Source organism: Strix aluco, chromosome 4 (assembly GCF_031877795.1).
Source record: "Strix aluco isolate bStrAlu1 chromosome 4, bStrAlu1.hap1, whole genome shotgun sequence".
Lineage (NCBI taxonomy): Eukaryota > Metazoa > Chordata > Aves > Strigiformes > Strigidae > Strix > Strix aluco.
Window position 1 is genome coordinate 66,453,538 of NC_133934.1, and position 19,605 is coordinate 66,473,142.

The 19,605-nt window shown below is 39.1% G+C and overlaps 1 protein-coding gene across 1 annotated transcript in view; it reads right to left on the reverse strand.

Moving 5' to 3' along the window:
* CCDC158 (coiled-coil domain containing 158) overlaps positions 1-19,366 on the reverse strand; it is a 34,444-nt gene extending 15,078 nt beyond the window's left edge. The window contains 16 exon segments of the mRNA XM_074821278.1: positions 272-384; positions 816-968; positions 2,276-2,465; positions 3,227-3,709; positions 4,943-5,140; positions 6,639-6,758; positions 10,126-10,272; positions 11,500-11,561; positions 12,214-12,292; positions 12,634-12,961; positions 13,217-13,326; positions 16,649-16,685; positions 18,704-18,707; positions 18,805-18,907; positions 18,909-18,990; positions 19,176-19,366. Of these exon segments, the coding sequence (XP_074677379.1) occupies positions 272-384; positions 816-968; positions 2,276-2,465; positions 3,227-3,709; positions 4,943-5,140; positions 6,639-6,758; positions 10,126-10,272; positions 11,500-11,561; positions 12,214-12,292; positions 12,634-12,961; positions 13,217-13,326; positions 16,649-16,685; positions 18,704-18,707; positions 18,805-18,907; positions 18,909-18,990; positions 19,176-19,366 (2,400 nt within the window).
* Positions 19,367-19,605: the final 239 nt, after the last annotated feature.

A 19,605-nucleotide genomic window follows, 5' to 3' on the forward strand; every position in this document is an offset into this window, starting at 1 on the left:
CCGGTATGTAAGAGCCTGATTCTCATTGAAACTAGTACTGTTCTTTCATGGAGAACAAACATAAACTAAAACCTGTCTTTACATAGAGGCTAATTTATGTGGTGGAGATATTCTCTGATATATGCTAGTAGGAGGACAGGGAGGGTGCCCATTACATCAAGTAAAATTCTTTTTCATCCTTCCTGGGCCAATTGTGCTTTTGGCCATGCATTCCTCCAAAGAAAAATTTCTCTGAATACAGTTAAATACTTTTACAGGGAGCTCTTGTGACCTTAGCTGCATTTGTCATTGCCTCTTCCAAGAATTTAATCTTGCTCTGTAATGTGTCTATCTGTTCTCTCTTGGCTGTGATCTGCTTCTGCATTCCCACTGCAACTTTCATGGCTGTAAAAGACAAGGTTAATTCGCAATTAACAACATTGATTATGCATTCTGAGTTCTGATAGAAGACTCTGGAAGTCAGTTATCAGCAATATGTTAGAATATGTAAGTTGAACCAGGATTCCATAGTCACTTATGTGTGCAAACCACCCACTAGAATCAGCTGGAGATTTGTCCAAGGTAGTGGCACCAGACCCATCATACACAGAAGACAAGAAGACAGCATTCCCTGGAAATATGCATAAAGATCACCCGAGAAAACTCAAAAGTTTTACAGTATGTAGTAAATGGTAAAATGAAAATGTTGTCATCTGCAATACTGTTTATTTCACAAAGTATCTGGAATATAGCACCTATTGAGGGATCAATACTTACAAAATCCCCTTGTTAAAAAGACAAATGTGTGATTTTTGAGAAATGCAATCTATAACAACCATTACCATCAGATTCCTCCATATTCTTTAGAGCAGTCCTGGTCTGCTCCAGTTCAGCTTGGGCAGATTTCAACTGCATTTTCAGTCTGTTTGCAGTATTTTCCATCTCCTTGACTTTATTCTGGTAATCCCTCTTCAAATCTTCAAATCCCTCTGGTAAATAAAGTAAGTAAAGATTGAAATTATAGTGTCAAAAAATTATCATTCTTCTAGACTAAAATTACTGATCTGTCACTTACCCTCTTTAAAGGAATATTAGATATGCAGATAGCTAAGATATAAGGCAAGTAACATCCACTGCTAACAAATGCACAACTAGTAGTTCATTGTCCTGCATGTCAGCAAAAGCTGTTTCACCCAAAACAAATGTGTTCTTTGGTCATTCGCCAAAGCAAGAGTTCAAGAGAGTGATATAAATCCCCATTGCTGAGTTCCTGTTGCTAGAACAAACTACATATCATGAAAGTTAAGGGCATTAGTGAGAGACAGCATTTTGCCCTGGCAATTTTTCTCTCCAGCCACGCTTATAACCACTTAGGTCTGAGCTGATGTAATTTGTCAAGCATTCCACTGCAACTCCACTTCTTAGCTCTGTTTCTTATCTCTCTCTTCAACCCCTTTTACGTCACCCATACCACTGCAAGCCAGCTCTGTGCTCAGACTCTATCAATGGCTTGGCCCTAATTCCTCTGTGTTTTTTCACTCCGATAAGCCTTTCCTAAAGTTCATTCACCCTGACAGTACTATACAAACCTAAGGCAGACCTTTCATGTAAAATCACAGTATCTGTTTAATTCTTACAAAATTTAATGAGTTTAGAAGTATAGCCAAGTTGTGAAGAAATAATGTTACCCATGGGTATTTTCTAAGAGTACAGGGGTCTGTAGAGAGCAAAGCATGTGAAGAGTATCATCTGGCTGCAGTGCAGATTTAACAGAGGAACTCCCTGAATTCTGGTAGTTGTCTTGGGTCCAGCCCCTAATTTTTTAAAATATTACCTTTATCAGCTTCCCCACACAACAGTTGTGAAATTAGAACATAAACTTTTAAATAACGTTGTAGCAAAACTACACCAAAACAGAAACAAAGTTCCACTGTAATTTGACCATAGATGGTTAATGGGATATACTAGTGCTCTTAATTAACACTCAAGAAAAAGTGGCCAAGTTTCTATTCTGTGATTTACTAGATCTGCTTCTTTGATCTCCAGAGTGAAGCGGCTTAAGTATTTTTGCTCCGGATAGTGAGAGACTGCCATAAAGACTGCATTCCCATCATTCTGTGTCAGAATCCCAAACCATGACATAGCTCTCTGAAGCAATCTGACCATCCCATGCTGGCAGGGAACCTTCTTGTGTATCAGCAGCCATATTTGGATTCAGCAAGCAAGCTGCTCTTCTATTTTTAACATTAGCCCAATTTAGCAGCTCTCGGAGCTGAGCTAAGTTGAGGATTCCTACCTGCAAGGCCAGCTAGCTCACTCTGACTGGCTTGGAGTTCATTCATTAGCTTGTCTTTTTCCAGTTTCATATCATTAAGTGCATGGAGCCTCTCAGTGCATGTGTTAACCAGTTTAACCTTTTCCAGTTCCAGCTCACTCAGTCTGGCCTCCATTTCATGTATTCTGGCTTCTTTCTCATCCTTTGCAATCTACTTACATAAAAACCAATAGTAACTATGTGTAATATACATAATTATATAAAATAACCACAAAACTGTGCAGTCATCATCATCACTTTAAATCTCAATTGTCAGAGAACAGTTTGGGGCAAGAAAGAAACAGAGTCAAACAGACAAATTACTTTTGTGAAAATTGCTAATCCAGGCAAAAAGGTTACAGCAGAATCTGACCTGATGGCTTTACAGCATGTTTAACCTTACCAACCATACAACACGAAAATTATTTCCATCCTCTTGTAGCAGTACCTCCATATTCAGTCCTAATGCTCAACTGAAGAGGATGAAATTTCCTATCTGGAGTGATTTTTTTCTGAAGATGCTGACCTGCATAAGACTACCATATCCTGTAATTCTTGTCTGAGAAATACACAGTTATAAACAGTGTCCTAAGTTAGGAATTCTGAGTGCTCACTGTCTGTTATTTCCCAGTAACACATTGTATTTCTGGTTCTGTTACTGGTGTGGACAACTGTATCACCCAGGACAGCACGTTATATTCCAGCTTTCATAAGCCTTTTGGCAACAGCTTTTCACTGGTGAATTACTCATTTTTGGCGGTAATGTGGTAATATCATTCTTCTCTGCCCACTAACTCTTTTAGTGCTGTTAGGCTTCAAGGTGCAATGTCTGACCTGCTTTAAAACCACAGTATTAGCCCATTAAGATACAGACTTAAAACCAGAAAGCATTTGCTATCTTACAGGGACATATATACAGTATCATTTGCACACCTTAAGTTCTTCTACTTTGAGTTTCCAGTCACTTATTTCCTTTATAAGCTGAGATTTCTCAACTTCCATTGCTCCAGCAGTTCGATTGTGCTGACCCACAATCTGGGTCATGTTATCAATTTGTTTTTGGAAGATCTCAACAATTCTTTCCTTCTCTAACACCTGCAGTTTCAGCGTTTCACATGTTGACTGCACACTGTGTAAACGGTCCTCTTCATTCTTTAGATCCTGGAGCTCCTGCATCCTATGGCCAAGTTGCAAATGTAGTTTCTTGATTTCCTTATTGGTAACCTCAAGGGTTCTCTCTTTCTCCTGCAGACAGGCTGTCAGATTTGACACTGTCTTCTCAGCAGTCTCCACATTGATCTGTTTGGCTGTAAGATCTTCTTTAACTTTACAGAGTGTTTCCTTGGTTGACTCCAGTTGGACAGTCAAAGAGGAGATTCTTCTAATGCTTTCATTTTTTTCTTTAATTGCAGCCATCTGAATAACAGCAATATAAGGATCAACCAAGAGAAAAGTTTATTTCTACCTTTAGAATTTCCTGTCACATTTCTGGTTTACTATAGTTCATCTTAAACACCTGAGTTTTACAGAAAAATTAGGTCAGTATGGTCTGGTCTACAATGACTGTGTGATTCTTCTGGTTTTCTTTCCCCTTTATCCATTTTAATAAATGAAGTGTTGTTTAGAATATTGGGTTTTTAACCATAGAAAATGAAAAAATGTTAAAATGATGTAAAAAAAATGAATAAACCAGAAATGTTAGTATAAAACTTAGGCTAAAGAAATTTAAGTGTTAAAACTTGACTGACTGCACTGTAAAATGGGAAAAGAAGTACGTACATGAATAATTTATTTCCGAATTTATTCCTGCAGGCAGCAATGTGCACCATTTAAAGCACAAAGTACTGTGATTTGGCAACTGCTACTAGTACAAAATAGAAACCGAAGAAAATAATGAACTTCCTGGTGGGAGGATTTTAAACGAAAAAGACTGGATTGCGAAAATGTAGAATGTGTGAGGTAGCACAAGTCTGTGGTTTGGTGGGAAAAAAAGGAATTAACTTGATCGTTATTCATAATGCAAAGTGGGTTACCTAATTACAGCTCATTTTTGAGGGGCTGAGGGCTTGAAGAAAGGGGAATGTACAAGTCAGTGTCTAGGAATCTACTCTGTCAGAAGTAATTCTTTCTGACATAGCACTGCATTCAGCTTAGGGCTATAAACACAAACTTCATTAAGCACTACATAAAGTAAAGCATTATGAAGGCCTTTAATTTACTACTTATTCTTACAGAAGCACTCACTACTGAAAATACTATCCTCAATAATTTGTTTGTTACATCTGGCAGCATCAAACTTTCTGGAAATTTACAAAATGTTGTTTTGGAGGTTTACAGACAAAATCAAACACACTATCAGCAGAACATTCATCTTCTCCCAGGGTTTGTATGTCAAAAATCAAAATTAAAAATTATGCTTCTATTTCCTCAACAGTCAATGAAATGAAGGCTGGACAGGTCAGATAATAGAAAAAAAAATGCAAATTCTGATTGTCATGTATCTGCATCTTTGGAAGGAAAAGTTTGGCACATGAGCTCCAGAGGCCTCCCCACCATGATAACCAGAGTTACAGTATTGCTCTCCGAAGTACAGCCCCCAGTCAGTGCACTTTCTAACCTGCACACTCTCACACTGTGTTGCTCACCAACCTGGCGCTCCATTTGTCTGTGACATTCAGTCCTCATTTCCTTCACTGTGTTCTCCATGAGCTGCAATTGCATGTTTTTGTTGTCTAGTTCTCTCCTTAGATGGTCAATGGTGATGCCGTTGTCTGTGTTCCGATCCCAAAACCTCTTGTTCTGCTCTTTTTCTAGACTTAGTTCTATCTCTTTTTTACGAAGTTCAGTCTACAAGAAATTAAAGTCATCTCCCTCCCTGAATCACATTTAGGATTTTTTTGTTCTTTCTCTTAACATTAGCAACATTCAATTACACGATTCCATACCTGAATAGGGACTCCTGCATGGATTTACACTTAGCAGAAGACAGGAATATTGGCTAAACCAGTCTGACACCTCCTACATGTTTTCTTCCAACAAAGCAGTAACTTTCAACTTTGTATATTAGTGCTATAATTATTTTGAAGCATGTAACACCTCAACACTGAAGTCTTTCATGTCATTTATATCTAGCTCAAAATCAGTATAAGCTACAAAATGAAAAAAGATAATATTGTGTCAACATAAAATGAAAAACAATGAAGCACTACATTACATGCCAAGGAAGGCTGCTCTTAATAAATACCCATCTTTATCACTAGCAAGAATTGTTCACTGCTTGCTTCATTTCATGCAGTAATCTGCCACGTTTTCCAGAGCTTAAATCTTCTCTCCCTCAGACATAATCCCAACAGTACATAATTAAAATTATAAATGATAATTTAGAATTTAAATACTATTAAAAATACTGATATACACATTTTAGAGCTACTAATTTCAAAAATATGAATTTAAAATGTGCCCAAACTGAATTATCAATAGGCTTTTCTGCTAATGATCACTTTTGCTACTGTTAACTATCAGCATATTGTTAAAGGTGAAGTAGAGAACTAAGTAGGAAGCTCAGAGTGTTGCAGAATGAAAACATGAGCTGAAGACACACAAACAAAAGGAATCCTAAAATTAGATTCCTAACCTTCAATTATGCAATGATTATTCTGACTTCAGTCTTCTCTATAGTTACGTACAATCTAGGAAAAGATTTACACTAACATATTCTTATATGGAATGAAATAATTTCAACACCTCCTTCAGAAGCACTGTGACACTAACTGGGCAAACAAACCTAATGAAACCGCACAAACTAATACCCCAAAATTCAGTAATTAAGGAATAATCTTATGTAAGAAGAAAAGCAAGGCTAATTATAGTACATGAAGCCACTGTGATGAAACCAACCCTATGTGGGAAAATTTTTTTATACTGTATGTTCAATTTGTGAATATTCTCAATTAGTTACAAAGGAATGTTTAGTACTGTTAGGAAAATCCCGGATATGTCTTTCAAAATATGTGTTAGGGACCAAGGTTCCTTAACAGAGGAATCTAAACTGTGAGGTTAAAGTGAAGGTGGTTCAGCAACTTTCATATAATTTGCATAGGATTCAAGGATTCTGAATGAATCTTAAAGTTAATCTTAATTCTATATGTCCTGCATTGCTAATGGTAAAGGCCTTTGGGAAACTTTCTTCACAGCTATTTCAAATCTCTAGTAAAAAGTAACCCTCAAACTTAATTATAAGGGGACTGCTGCACTTCCAAACAAGCAATGTGCAAATCTGAACACCAGCACTAAGGAAAAGCTTTTAGAAAGCAAGATTTTTTTCAACACTATCACTTGTTTTTACCAACAATTGATGAATCTGGCCATTCAGATTTCCAGATTCTTGGCCGTGTTGATTCTGTTCTGTCTGGGCTTCTGCTATCTCAGAATAAGCTAGGTGCAACTGCTTCTCGAGATCTTCAACCTAGAATAAAGAAAAATATTCATTAAGATTTATCTTAATGTTTTCTATTTTAAAAGTACATTGGATTTCTTCTAGTTTTCTTCTAGGTTCTACTCAAAAGAAGTCCAAATGTCATCTTTTGGCTCAGCAGAGTTATTCCCTAGGTGTATTTAGAATTATGTTGTCTTCTTTTAGTGATGAAGCTCAATTTCATTGCAGAGTTAACTGAGATTCCTGAGAATGAATTGGCTTCCATCCTGATCCACAGCTCTTCAAAAATTCCTTACCTACACCAGGAACACTGAATGGAATGGGAAAAGCGTTCAACCTCCTTCCTTGCTTGATTTGCAGTACTACTAGTTAGAAAAGCCAATATAACACAAGTATGAGTAAAACACAATTTACATGGAATTTCCATGAAATTTCCTACAGTGCTCTTCTAATAAACACTTTAGGATCTGCAATCTGTCTTTTGGCTAAGAGAATGACCAAAATCTGGGCATTTCCCTTCTACTTCCTTAAAAAGTTTTGTCAGCTTGTGACAAGAGCAATAATCCCTTCCCTTCCTCTTCTGCCCCCCACCCCCTCTTTAATGCATCCGATTAGAATGATGACATAACTCTTTTCAATTAGTAATGGACCATTTATGGAGGGCTAGCCCCAAAACCCCATGTCCTTCACCAAACAGGGGCTGGGAACATCAGGATGATACGAGAGGATGTTGTCAAGAAAAGTTCTGAAGATCTTTTTATGAAGTTTTTCTTCCCCAAAATCGGATAAAATCAGTAATCTTCTCTTTCTAGAGCTCCAATGCCTAAGCAGTAGGACATTATCAGGGCCATTTCTTCCTGTAATTGCCTGAGGTCCTTTTTGAAAGGGGTTTTTCTCATCTCATGGAGCCCTCCATCAGGAGAAATCTCAGTAAATCCTAGATTATTTCTCCCCGAAATCCTCGTTACACAACTACTCCATATTTCCACAGAAAATCTAAGCTTGAAGTACACCTTCTACAGAGCTCAATGGCAACGTACATTATCAACAGGGCTTTTGCAGACAGTGACAGAAAGAGCTGTCCTCATACAGGGCCTCTCCTATACAATTAAGTTGATTTAGGGAGAATTTGGTCCCAAGCATATATTCAGCCATATTCACTTTGTGTTTAACGATACAGTGAAGCTCTTCGGATGGACCTAGGCCTAACAGCAGGTTTGATGTACCTAAGGCACGGAGGTATATTCCTTCACTATGAATACATTAAGAAACCTACAGGCAAACATGTTTTGCTCCAAGTGGTAGTCACTTTCTCTGACAGGATGCAGGCGTATGAGATGATGGACCAGTCTACAACATTTTTTAATAAAGATATTAACATAGGCATATCCAAATAGAACACTTACGCATTTACATTTATATCCACTAAGTACCAGATTTTCTGACTGCTGAAACTGTCTGGTATCAACAACTTAGACTAGCTTTAGTTTTTACACACTCCCTTGAAAATTTTAGTTGCTAAGGTGTTTTCCTACCAGAGAAGCTGTAGAGAAATGCTTATTGTAAGAGAGACATACAGTTGTAAAGGCTTTATTTAGATTCTCTCTCACACCTTCCCAGGAATGACTCCACATAACAGCCTGAGATCAAATGATCTCAGCTATCAACTTGTCTCTCACTAAAGTCTACCTTAGCAATTCAGTGTAATATACTTCCTATTCAAAAGCAATTTTTATTGGACCAAGTGGTATAATCTTTTATAGATATACAAACCCAACATTTTCTGGAGTTGGTAGAGTGTGAAAAATAGCCTTAAACTGATTCCCAGTTTCCAATTTTACACCTGTTATGAGGTAAACATTATGAAAGGGTACATGCCTAAGGAATACACACGACAGTTATAGCTATATATGTGATATGACCTTATGCTGTGCACTGCATGATTTAAATAAAAAGAATTCAGGTAAACAGACCTAACATAAAAAGCATACTGTATACTGTACTCTTTCTTGAGGGTGAAATACAGTGATGGAGATTAATTTATAAATTCTCCATAGTTCAGTTATGATGCTGTGAGAAGTCACTTTTGGAACCGACTAGTTTGAGTTTTGGTATGTGTTAATTAATGGGATTGATAGAAGGGGAAACCTACAGAAATGATAAACCACAATGTCCTTCCTGCTTTGCTTTACAGTTCAAGTACACATACACCATGGCTCCACAGTCTTGATCTGCACATCCCCACCATTCCATTCTCAGACCTTTTTGGATCAGAGACTATCAGCTCTGCCAAACTTCACAGCACTTCTGTGACCTGAACTTTCCATTTCCAGTAGTATGTAGGAGAAGGATGCCTAAATCCTCATGACTTGTAATTTAAGCTTGATTTGGATCCATCAAGCATTTCTGCGTGGGTCAGCTCCACTAATTTTTAAAGGGAGTGGAAAGCAACTGTTTTCAGGTCATTTGCTAAGGAAAACATGAATTATCTTTCACCAAAACCAAGAAAGAATTTAAAGACAGTCATATTATTTATAAAACTGGAATCCAAAGCAGTGAAATAAGTGAAAGATGCAGCAGATGTGATATGGAAAGGGGATATAAAATGCTGCAGTTAGTGACATGGTGGAGATTCTGTGGTGGCACTGCAAGAAGTTCTCTCCATTTGTCAGCAGTAACTGCCTGCTGTACTACCTGGAAGAAAGCTGGTGTTCAGAGAGAAACGTGGTTAAAAAAACATTTGTCAAAACAAATGTTTTCTAATGGGATTAAGAAACGGTTTGAATACACAGGTGCTGGCCAGCCTCTCCTCTTTGCCTATATTATATCCTGCTGATAAGAAGTCTTTGGATTTCAATGAATGTTAAAGATTCTTAACTCACAATGGGGCATCTCTGGGCACCTGAATGCTCCTCAGACGCTGCTGTAATCAATATGTTCTCCCATCCTTGCACTTACCAAGAAAAAGTTACCACAGAAATTTTCTGGGCAGTACAACTTAAATAAGAAGCTATTTCTACTGCCTGTTTTTTGCTGAGATATTGTATAGTGGTATAGTGGAACAATGTTCTTGTCCTGCATGTGCAACTGATGTCTGTGGTGCAGAATCATTTTATGTATTTCCAGAAGGCATCATTTATAGTATGCTCTCAATACATTCAGCAAAACTTGTTTGTATTCAACAAGTTTTGCAAAGCTATTTTGTATTAGAGAAAGATAACTTGTTCTTAAAAATAATACAAACAGAGTTAAGGATAATGTAATTTATCTTATTGTCCACACATTTTTTCTGAAGCAATCTCTTACCAAAAGACTTTCCTTATGTATCCGGAACATTTCATATAACCCCATACCCAGTTGCATTGTCACTAATGCTAACACACAAATCCATACACACCTTGTCTTCATACATCCTCTTAGCTTCCCGTAATTCAGAACACAGCTGAGAAACTCTAGATTCCAGGTGACTGATTTGATGTGCATGCACTGAATTTTGGTTTCTTGTTTGTTCTCTGAGAAAAGTTTTAGGTGGAGAAATTAGAAACTGTAAGAACCATCAAATTGTGAAACATTTGTGGTTGTTTTCACTGCAATCAGTACGACCACTTAAAATTTACTGCCTTGAAGTATGATTATCATTCACAGTGGGATCACATAAAAATTACACCTTCTTACTAGTTAATTTGCTCTCTGACATCTATCTCACATAAAATTACATAAATTGTAATCTTGATACTTTTTATTCCTGATGATAACTCATTTATTCTCAAGAAAGTTCTAAGAAAGCTAAGTGTGCTTTCAAATGCACCCTAACTATTCTACAAGCAGAACTGAGAAGCATTTTGTTATCAGCTGTTCAGTCTCAACTATTTAAGTCAGGTATTAATGTATAAAGATATTTAAATCTCATCTTAAGTTTGCAACACTGCATGGCATGTCCTCATTTAACTGATATACTGAGCACTGATTTCTGAGTCATCAAGTGGCCAGTGAGAATTAGTGTCTTTATATTCTCATGCAATTGTTACCAAAGTCAACGGTACCAACATAGCTATTTATCCCAAACGAAAATTACCCTTTCTTTAAAATTACCATTCATTACTATTTGTACATGTATGCAAACAATCCAACTGTTTATTCATTCTTGGTTGTGATTCAACTGATAATGCTGCTGGAAATTAATTTTTTATCCAAATCCATAGAACATTTAGAAGGCAAAGGTGACGGTGCTATGCAGCCACAGCTCTTAGCTTACATACTCTTTTGTTCATTAACTGTACCTATGTACTCTGCAGAAACTGTTCACAACTCAGATAAGAGATACATCATTCCAAAAGCTGGTGGCAAGAACAGACCGGACAGCTCGAGCCAGTTTGAATTTCCACTGACTTTGCTGGCCTTATTCTTCTCCTCAACCGCAGCGGCCTGAGAATCTGAGTTTCCCGATTCTCACAGTCGAGAACCAGCCTGAGTCTCCCGATTCTCACAGTCTGCCTAATGCATGGCTATTCTGCCTCTCCTCTACATAGCATGGTTTCATGGGGTTTTTTTTGTTTTTCCATTTTTTCATCATTCCATAATTTATGCAAGGACTGCTTAACTCTTCAAACAAAGACACTAAGAAGCCAAAAGCATAGGGCAGAGTAGAGTATACTAGCAGCATAAGCTTTCTCTCAAATTAAGGTTACTCTTAACATTTTTTACACTATAATCAAAAAACATACTGAATGATCTCCATCTGGCTTTGGAGACTATTTGCATAGCTGTGTGCACTGTTAGCTTTATCAGTTAGTGCTGCCACCTCCTGTTCGTGCTCACTTATTAGCTGCTCAATCCCGTTTCAAAAAGAAAATACTGGTTATCATTTTAGTCTTGGCAAACTGACTTCTCCACTGAAGAGGTAATGATATTTTTCAGTAGTCAGAAAACAATTTTGATGTTCTGTTACGAATGAAATATTCTGTATCCAGTCACTGACCCTTTTATTTTGATTACTGTATAATTTATTATACCAAATTTTATTTGGTTATTGTATAATTCAGGTGGATAGCTGGAAAAATTAGGACTTCTTGAACAAGGAAGGATAAAGCTTTTAGAGAAATTAGTAAGAAAAAGCTGATGTAACCACCAAAGTGATTACTTTCAATCTTTTCTTTTAACAGTGGAATGAATCTCCCAACAAATTCTAGATGTCCACCTAAGTGACCAATCACACTTACAAAAATAAGGTGTACAGATTCTTCCAAAGTAATTTTTGATGCTGTGAATAAAACAGGGAATTGTCAGCATGGAAGGAAAAAGCAGCAGAAAGTCAAGAGCAAATAAATATCTGGAATGGAACAATTACTAAGTCCTCCAAAACATTGCTTGCTGTGCCCCTGCTACTCCCCACCCCCTATACCATCATCATCATAAAAGAATTATCTGTGGAACATGGGAAAACACATCTATTTATGTTTTATCAATAAATAAATGGAGAACAGGTACCTATTTTTATGTTGCTGAAGCAGAAGTTGTTTGTGGGTCTCTGAATCTTTCTTCAATGATTCAAGTTCTTCTTCCACCTAATGTAAACAGATGACAATGCTAACCCCTAAAGAAAACACAGTCTAAACAGTAGTTTTCAAAGTATCATTTCATTCCTTTTGCTTCTACCTTGGAACTGTGAAAATATGTACAGTAAAGGTTAAATTCCAGCAATAAATGCAATCTCAAGTTGGGGATAGTGTAAAAGGCTGGCATACCAGCACCCGCCATCTTAACTGCAAAGTAGCAATTGTACCTCTTTATGCCGTAACCATTTCCTTAGGGCAGTTTAGATGGGAGCTCATGGAGGTCTCAAAAATATTTTCTAAAAAGCAGAACACAGTGTGTTGGAAGGAAAAGTAGCACGTTCTTCACATACCAGGACAACCTTTTCTTTGAGGTATGACACCTCTGAGTCTAAATCTTGCAGGATGTCAGCGAAGGCTGTGCTCAGGTTCTGGATGTGTAGGCTAGTAATATTCTCATGCTCATATAGTTTCTTGCCTGTGCTGTCTTTGTAGTCCATTAGGATGCCACGTAGTTCCAGAAGTACTTCCTCGCGGCTGTGGACCATCTTTTTCAGATGCTCTGTTTGGCTGTCAGCCTCCCTCAGCATCTCCTCCTGCAGCTGGTTGGCAGCTTCCAGCTCTTGAATAGTATTTTTTAGCTGTATTTTTACATTCTCCTGGCTCTGGGATTCCTTTTGTCTGAATTTGGAAACCAAAAAAGTAATTTAGAAAACAGGATTCACAACATGGATTTTTATCTTGACTAATAGGTATAATACTTAAGTTGATTAACTGCTGTTTTTTACAACTACATATTAAGCCATTTTCTAAACCAAGGTGCCATAGTCTCATTGTCTTCATTCCTGAGGGCAAGTTTCTCACCTAGGAGATCTGGTGTGCCTCTCAAAGCCCATACATACACTCTCTATAATACAACTCTCTTGGTCTTCATACCTAGCATCCTGAAGCGCATCTCTTTCCAACTGCACTTCCATCAGTTTGGTCTGCAAATCAGCAATGATCAGTCTTAAATTGATTTTCTGTTGCTCATATAGCTCAGTCGTCTAAAGGAGAAAAAAAACAACTGACCAAACTGAACCAACCAAAATACTCGAATACGTAACCTAAAAAAATGAGGCTGAGAGCAGCATGGGTATAGGAATGAAGAGATTTAAAAATTTTTTTATTTTTAAATATTTCTTAGTTAACCAGCTAGTCACATTGTGCTGCAGTGGACTGACTGTGCATGGAACACCGTTACAAGGATCATGCCAACAATATTACGTCTCATTGCCTATTTCTGTCTGTCAAATGGTATGTGGGAATCATGATGGCCAAGTATAATTTACAGCAGCCAAGAGGCTGCTCAAAATAGCACTAGCAAAACTGTTCAAAGACTCAGCGATGACAAAAACAACAAAAGCTCATCTATACTTAAGAAGCTGTCTCAAATTTGCAACTCACTTCATTCAGTCTCTTCTGCACATCTCTACCTTTCCGTGAGTATTCTTCCAGAATGTTTTCTACATGTTCTTCACCAGCATCATTTACAGTTTTCTCCTCAGAATCAGTATGTATTTCATATTTGGAACAGAAGACACTATTGTGTGGACCGCTACCAGTATAAGAAGAGGCTGAGTTTTCCATCACTGTGCTGAGAATGGGAGAAGCTAAAACATTCTTATTGCTGAGAAATGGGCTAGCAGCACCTGAAAGGCAGATAAATTTAAGTGTTGAAACAAGAGTTGTTATATGAGAATAAACCATCATCTGTACAAACTGGGCATTAGTGCCTCTCAGAGACTATCTGTTGATAGTCAAACCTAGGAATCGTCTTTCCTAAGGACAACAAACCCAGCCAATTCTAGGGTTGCACACTGGGTGGGGAATGCCACAGTGTTCAGAGGAGAACGCTTCAAAACTGCTCTGCCTTTACCTTGGGCTTGTGTCAACAAGAGCTGTTCAAGATACAGGGCCTAAAGAGGATTCAAAACATGAACTTATGAGCACCTTTCTAGATCACATAATAGTCTGCAGTGTTTATAGTGATTTACTCCAAAATCTTGTTCTGAAATCTGTTTAATACTTGCCCACGGAAGGCCTACTGCCACTTGGTAAAGATTCCTCATGACTCAAAGAATGTATCGTTGATTCCACTGGGAATTTGGTGGTTTCTTCATGGAGTTTCAGAGCCTGTTTTGTTTGTCTTTCCAGAGCCTCCCTGCAGAATAGCACATAGAAACATTTGCTGAAAAGGCAGGACTGAATACAGAAGAGTATCCAACTGCAGTGTGTCACAAAAGCAACCTGAAATGAATAACTGAAAAGAGAAGTGAAACCAAAGAATTTATGCGGTGTTGTTGTGTTTTCCTGGTTTGCACTTATATTTGGCCACACAGTGCCACATCTTCACCTGCTGCAACTTCAGTGTATTCACTTGAACTATCATGTTTTGCCACTAGCAGGCATAATGTATAAAAGTCCAAACAAGTAAAATAACACTTCATCAAACAAAAAGAACTAAACTGGTTTATCTTCTGAAAAAGGATTTCCTTTTATTTCCACATTTTTTCTCCAAGCTGATCAATAAAATGCAACCTTACTGACACAAAACTGTTACTGTATGGTCAGTCAAACACACAGAAATCTGTCAAATACTTCACTGCAAGCATAACAAGAAACATCTCGTAGAACCTGTGGAATCAAAGAAGCGTTTCATTATATAAAACCTCAAGCACAGAAGACAGGAAACCTGTGCTGATTCACACCATCTTATTTTACTGGAATTGATCAGGCAACAGATCATTTGCTACATTCCTGGAGGAAAGTGTGTCTGCAAAGAAAGTAGACAGATAAGGAAAAAAAAAAGAGCAAAATTAATTTTTCTGACCAAAAGAGAAAGAAATCCGGTCTAAGTGAGAATAATAGGTAAGTTTTGGCAGTTCACCTATAAGCTGTAAATAGAAGAAAGCTAAGAGGAACCACAAAGAAAAAATAGTTGAGGGCCAAAGAGGAATCTGAAATTATGGAAAAATATTTTAAGCGGCAAGCCTACAAGTGAGGGAGGAACATGAGAGCAGCAAGGAGAGCAGCTCCTTGTTTCTTAGCGTTAGTAGTGGTGTGTTTACATAGCAGAACTGTGACATTCACAAATGACCCAATTACAACATGCACAGTTGATTTCTGCCCACGCAGCACTTTTTTTTTCACAATGCAACAAGTCTGTGCACTGCACTTGTTATGCCGCCTCTGCGTTTGTATTAACACATCCTGATAAACCTGAATTTTCATTCTATAACATTACTGATAAAAAATATTAGAGGACACAGATGCAAGCAGAGGTGCAGAGCAGGTGGAAAAACATCCTGAGGAGTCTGTTACCCTGAAAGTGGGAAGAAGAGGCATCTTCCTGTCGTCAAGGAGCAGTTGAACTTTCAGGGGCTGCTATGTGAGGGTTGGAGGCAATGTTTTCATGTAAAGGAAGCATGGGCAAGGGCAGAAGTTCTATCAACACTGTCCTGTTACTGTGGAGTATAACCTAAATGCATGAACAGGTTAAAAGAATGACTAGACAAATCCCCAGGACTAATAAATTTGACAGTTGCAACAGACATTCAGATTCAGTAAGTCTTTACATTCTAATTCCCTGGACACTGAGATACTGAGATATACTAAGCAAAACCATCACTTTTTCCTGACCTTTTTTCTATGCATCTACTACTACACACTGCTGCAATAAGCACAGTAGTGAGATGACACTTTGGTTTGATCCATCAGAGACTGAGTCAACCAGTAAATCAAAGCTTTAGAAAGAAAAATACCACCCCCATTCTTCTCAGTTGGCCATTAATTTTCAAACTCATTCATGATCCTTCTTTGGAAGAAACTTTCAAATATTAGATACACAACAGTATATAAAAATCACTAAATCCAACCACCACCTTCTAGGGGGAAAAAAAAAAATCACCCAAACCAGTAAAATCATTGAATTTCACTTGTCCAATGCTGAATGATTCTGAATCTAATAGTAGGCAGAATCCTGGACCCCTGCAAATTCATTATCAAAGGGCCGTACTATATCCTGCTATTTGTGTAGAAATCCCATTGCCAACAGGAAGAACTCATTCTACTGTGGATAAAAATTAAGCCGTTATCCTGGTACACAAATCACAATGATCAGTGTAATTCAGCCTTCACAGTAGAGTGCCTTGGGCACCATATCCTTAAATTTTGTGTTCATGTCTTTCCTGTCACTTTAGTATAACAGACTACACCTTAGGAATCTGTTAGCTTCCACTTTCAGTGAGTGTGCCGTTTACTGTAATGACAGATATCAGGTACAGGAATTTGGAATTTATCTAATAAGAAACAAAACCTGTGTAGTACCTTAATGCCTGGATATTCTCGCTCACTGTAACAGCACCTGTGAAGAAAAAAAATCTGTCTTTATATTCTAATATATTAAGAATCAATTTTATGTAATAAAAAACATCTGATTTTAATACTGCAGGAAGAATGGAAGGATATTGATGGACATAGTTTCTCGCCTTTTTAAAGTCTTATGCTTTGTTTTGTCAGGATGAACACAGATGTGGGCTTTTATAAGTGCTTGTTAGCATCACTTGTTAAGTTTTGCAACAAGAGTTAAGTGGCAAACCATATACACTACCACTTTGCTATGCTGTTTCCAGATTTTCTCTGCAAGAAACACTGATGATGAGATTTCTGTAAACAACTGCCTTGATCTCATCTACAAAGGTTGCCTATCCCAATCTGCTTGATTAAAGCCAAACGGGCTTTTTTTCTCACAAAAGTGCTTTTGGAAGTATGCCCAAAAGAAAAAACTGAAGTCTGGGGCGAGCCCAAGGTGGGCAAGTCTAGACTTGTATGTTTTGAGTTTTGAAAGCATGATTGCTATTAATATATTGCCCAGCCAAGTGGTATTTGATGGGGTTTTATTTGCATTAGTTGGATTTTCCTGGGTGTCTGGTCCTCTGGGAGACATGGGACTACACTGTAAGTCAAGAGGTAGCTGCAATAGCAGTTTCCATACCATGGATAATTTGACACCTTCAACATACCCATTTGACTGAAAAAGACCATCATGGGTGCTTCCTAAGGGCACGTAATGGAGGAAGGGGGAGCCCTTTATCCCAGCCCCCAATCCCAAATACCAGAAGTGCTTCCTTTACATGAAAACATTGCCTCCAACCCTCACATAGCAGCCCCTGAAAGTTCAACTGCTCCTTGACGACAGGACCATTTCTCTTAAATCGAGACAGACCCTATCACTCCCCCCTCTCCGCCTGCGTTTCCCCTGTGGAGGAGGGCGAGGGCAGCAGGGCCTGTAGCTGGTGGATCTCCCTGGTGGTGACAGTGGTGCAGGTCCAGCCCAGCAGTGACAAAATGTCTGCCACATGAGAACACCTGCCTTTCCATGGTGGGAAATGAGGGCGCCCCTGAGCACCCCGATCAGCCTCTCCTGCCTGTGTGGGTCTGTCCCAAAGTCCCTCTACCCTCTCTAAACCCTCCATACCTCCGTTCCAAGGGGCTTTTTACCGCATCAGGGTGTGCACCCGTTATTGGCTCCCCTGAGAGGCTGCTCCCTCACGGTGAACTATCTCACTCCTTTCTCCAGCCTCCTCCCTGGGAAGGGGCTCTGCCGCGGGCTGTGACCCGATCCTCTGGGAGCTGCCCACTTCATCTCAGCATGGCCTCAGGGAAGCTGTGACATGGAAACCAGTGGCCATGAAGCCCAGGCACCATCCCCACTCCCTTCTCACACCAGCGCTCAGCCCCTCAGCCCCAAAATGGCTGCTCACGTATGTCCCCCTTAGGCTGTGGGCACAGGAGTTAAGGTGCCCTCACGGTGGCTGGATTGTGATGGCAGGTGATTTAATTATGCCGTACTTAAGACTGGCAATAAAAATCCTCTCATACAGGTGTAGGGGAGAGCCTGGGTCATCTTCCTCGTGGCATTTGGCTAGCAAGGTAGCACATTTCAGGGGGTGACTGAAGGCAGAAATTGGGGTGAGGAGACTTCTTCCCACCAGAGAAAAGCCCAGAGGGCCAAAAGCATCTTCCCAGAAATCCAGTTCAGAAATAAAAATTAAAATATTTTTAGTTTTACACCCAACTCCTCAGAGATTAAATGTTTTTGAATTCCTAAAGGTGATTGCCTGACCTGTACTTTCAATTCTCAGTGAGGGAGTGGGTGCAGAGTGAAGAGATGATCACTTCACCAAAGAAAATTATGTGGCTGACTGTCCCATTTTGGATCTTGCTTTCAGGAGTGCCCATGCAGGTGTCAACAGGCTGACACACCACATTACAAGTTTCCAGGAACAGGCATGTGAACTGGGCCCAAAACAAAATCATCAGAGAGCTGAAGAACTTAAGTTGGAGCAAACTTAGGAGACATATGTTTATATACTTAAATACCTGACTAAAAACACATAACCATTCCTCAATGGAGAACACACCATTTTAATTTACAAGAGAAGAAAGCCAATCACCTAGTGCTAAAAGACAAACCTAAAGACAAAGGAAGAAACATGGTTTTACATGGACTACTTCAGACTGAGCTAAGAAATGTAAGAACTAGACAGCTGAAAACAGACCTCTGGTCTCCACTCACCTAGCTGCAACCACGCTCCAGAGTTGTCAGTGCACCAGCAGCAAAAAATGCAAGCAGAAGATGGAAAACAGCTTGAGACAAGAAGGATTTTCTATTGCACAACCCAGAAAAAGAGGCAGCACTGAAAAGATACGTTTTTCTTCTATCCACAGAGAAAAGAAGCAAAGGAATTTACAGGCTAAGTATGCTATTCAACATCCTGAAGCCAGATTTCAGTGCTCAGTCTCAGGTGTTAACAAAGCATGAAAACTCATCCGGCAGGCGGCCCGCACCTACCTCTGACAGACACTGGTGAGGTTTGGTTCTCTTTTATTTTGGACGGTGCAGTGAGGTTTTGCTCCTTGCTGTGGGGCTTGGAAAGGAGGGGGGCACTGATCATCTCGCATTTGCTCCTGCTTTTGCTGTGCTGCAGGCTGTACATCCAGCTCCCAAACCCCTCCTGAGCCACTGGAGCGGTTGGGAGCCATTTACCCCTTACCCTAGCCCATTTGCCCGACTCCGTAGTCTTGGGAACAAACTCCTCCTCTGGAGCTGATCATGTGCATGAGGGGGAACCAATAAACGCCTCATCCAGTGTTTGATTTCTCTGCAAAGTGGCATTCAAAGTCCGGCTTCAGCGGGAAACTTGATAGCTTTTCCCCTTGATTGGGGCCCTGGCGGGGTGCTTTCTGCAGAGCATTACCTCTCCTGGCAGCAGGTGCCTTTT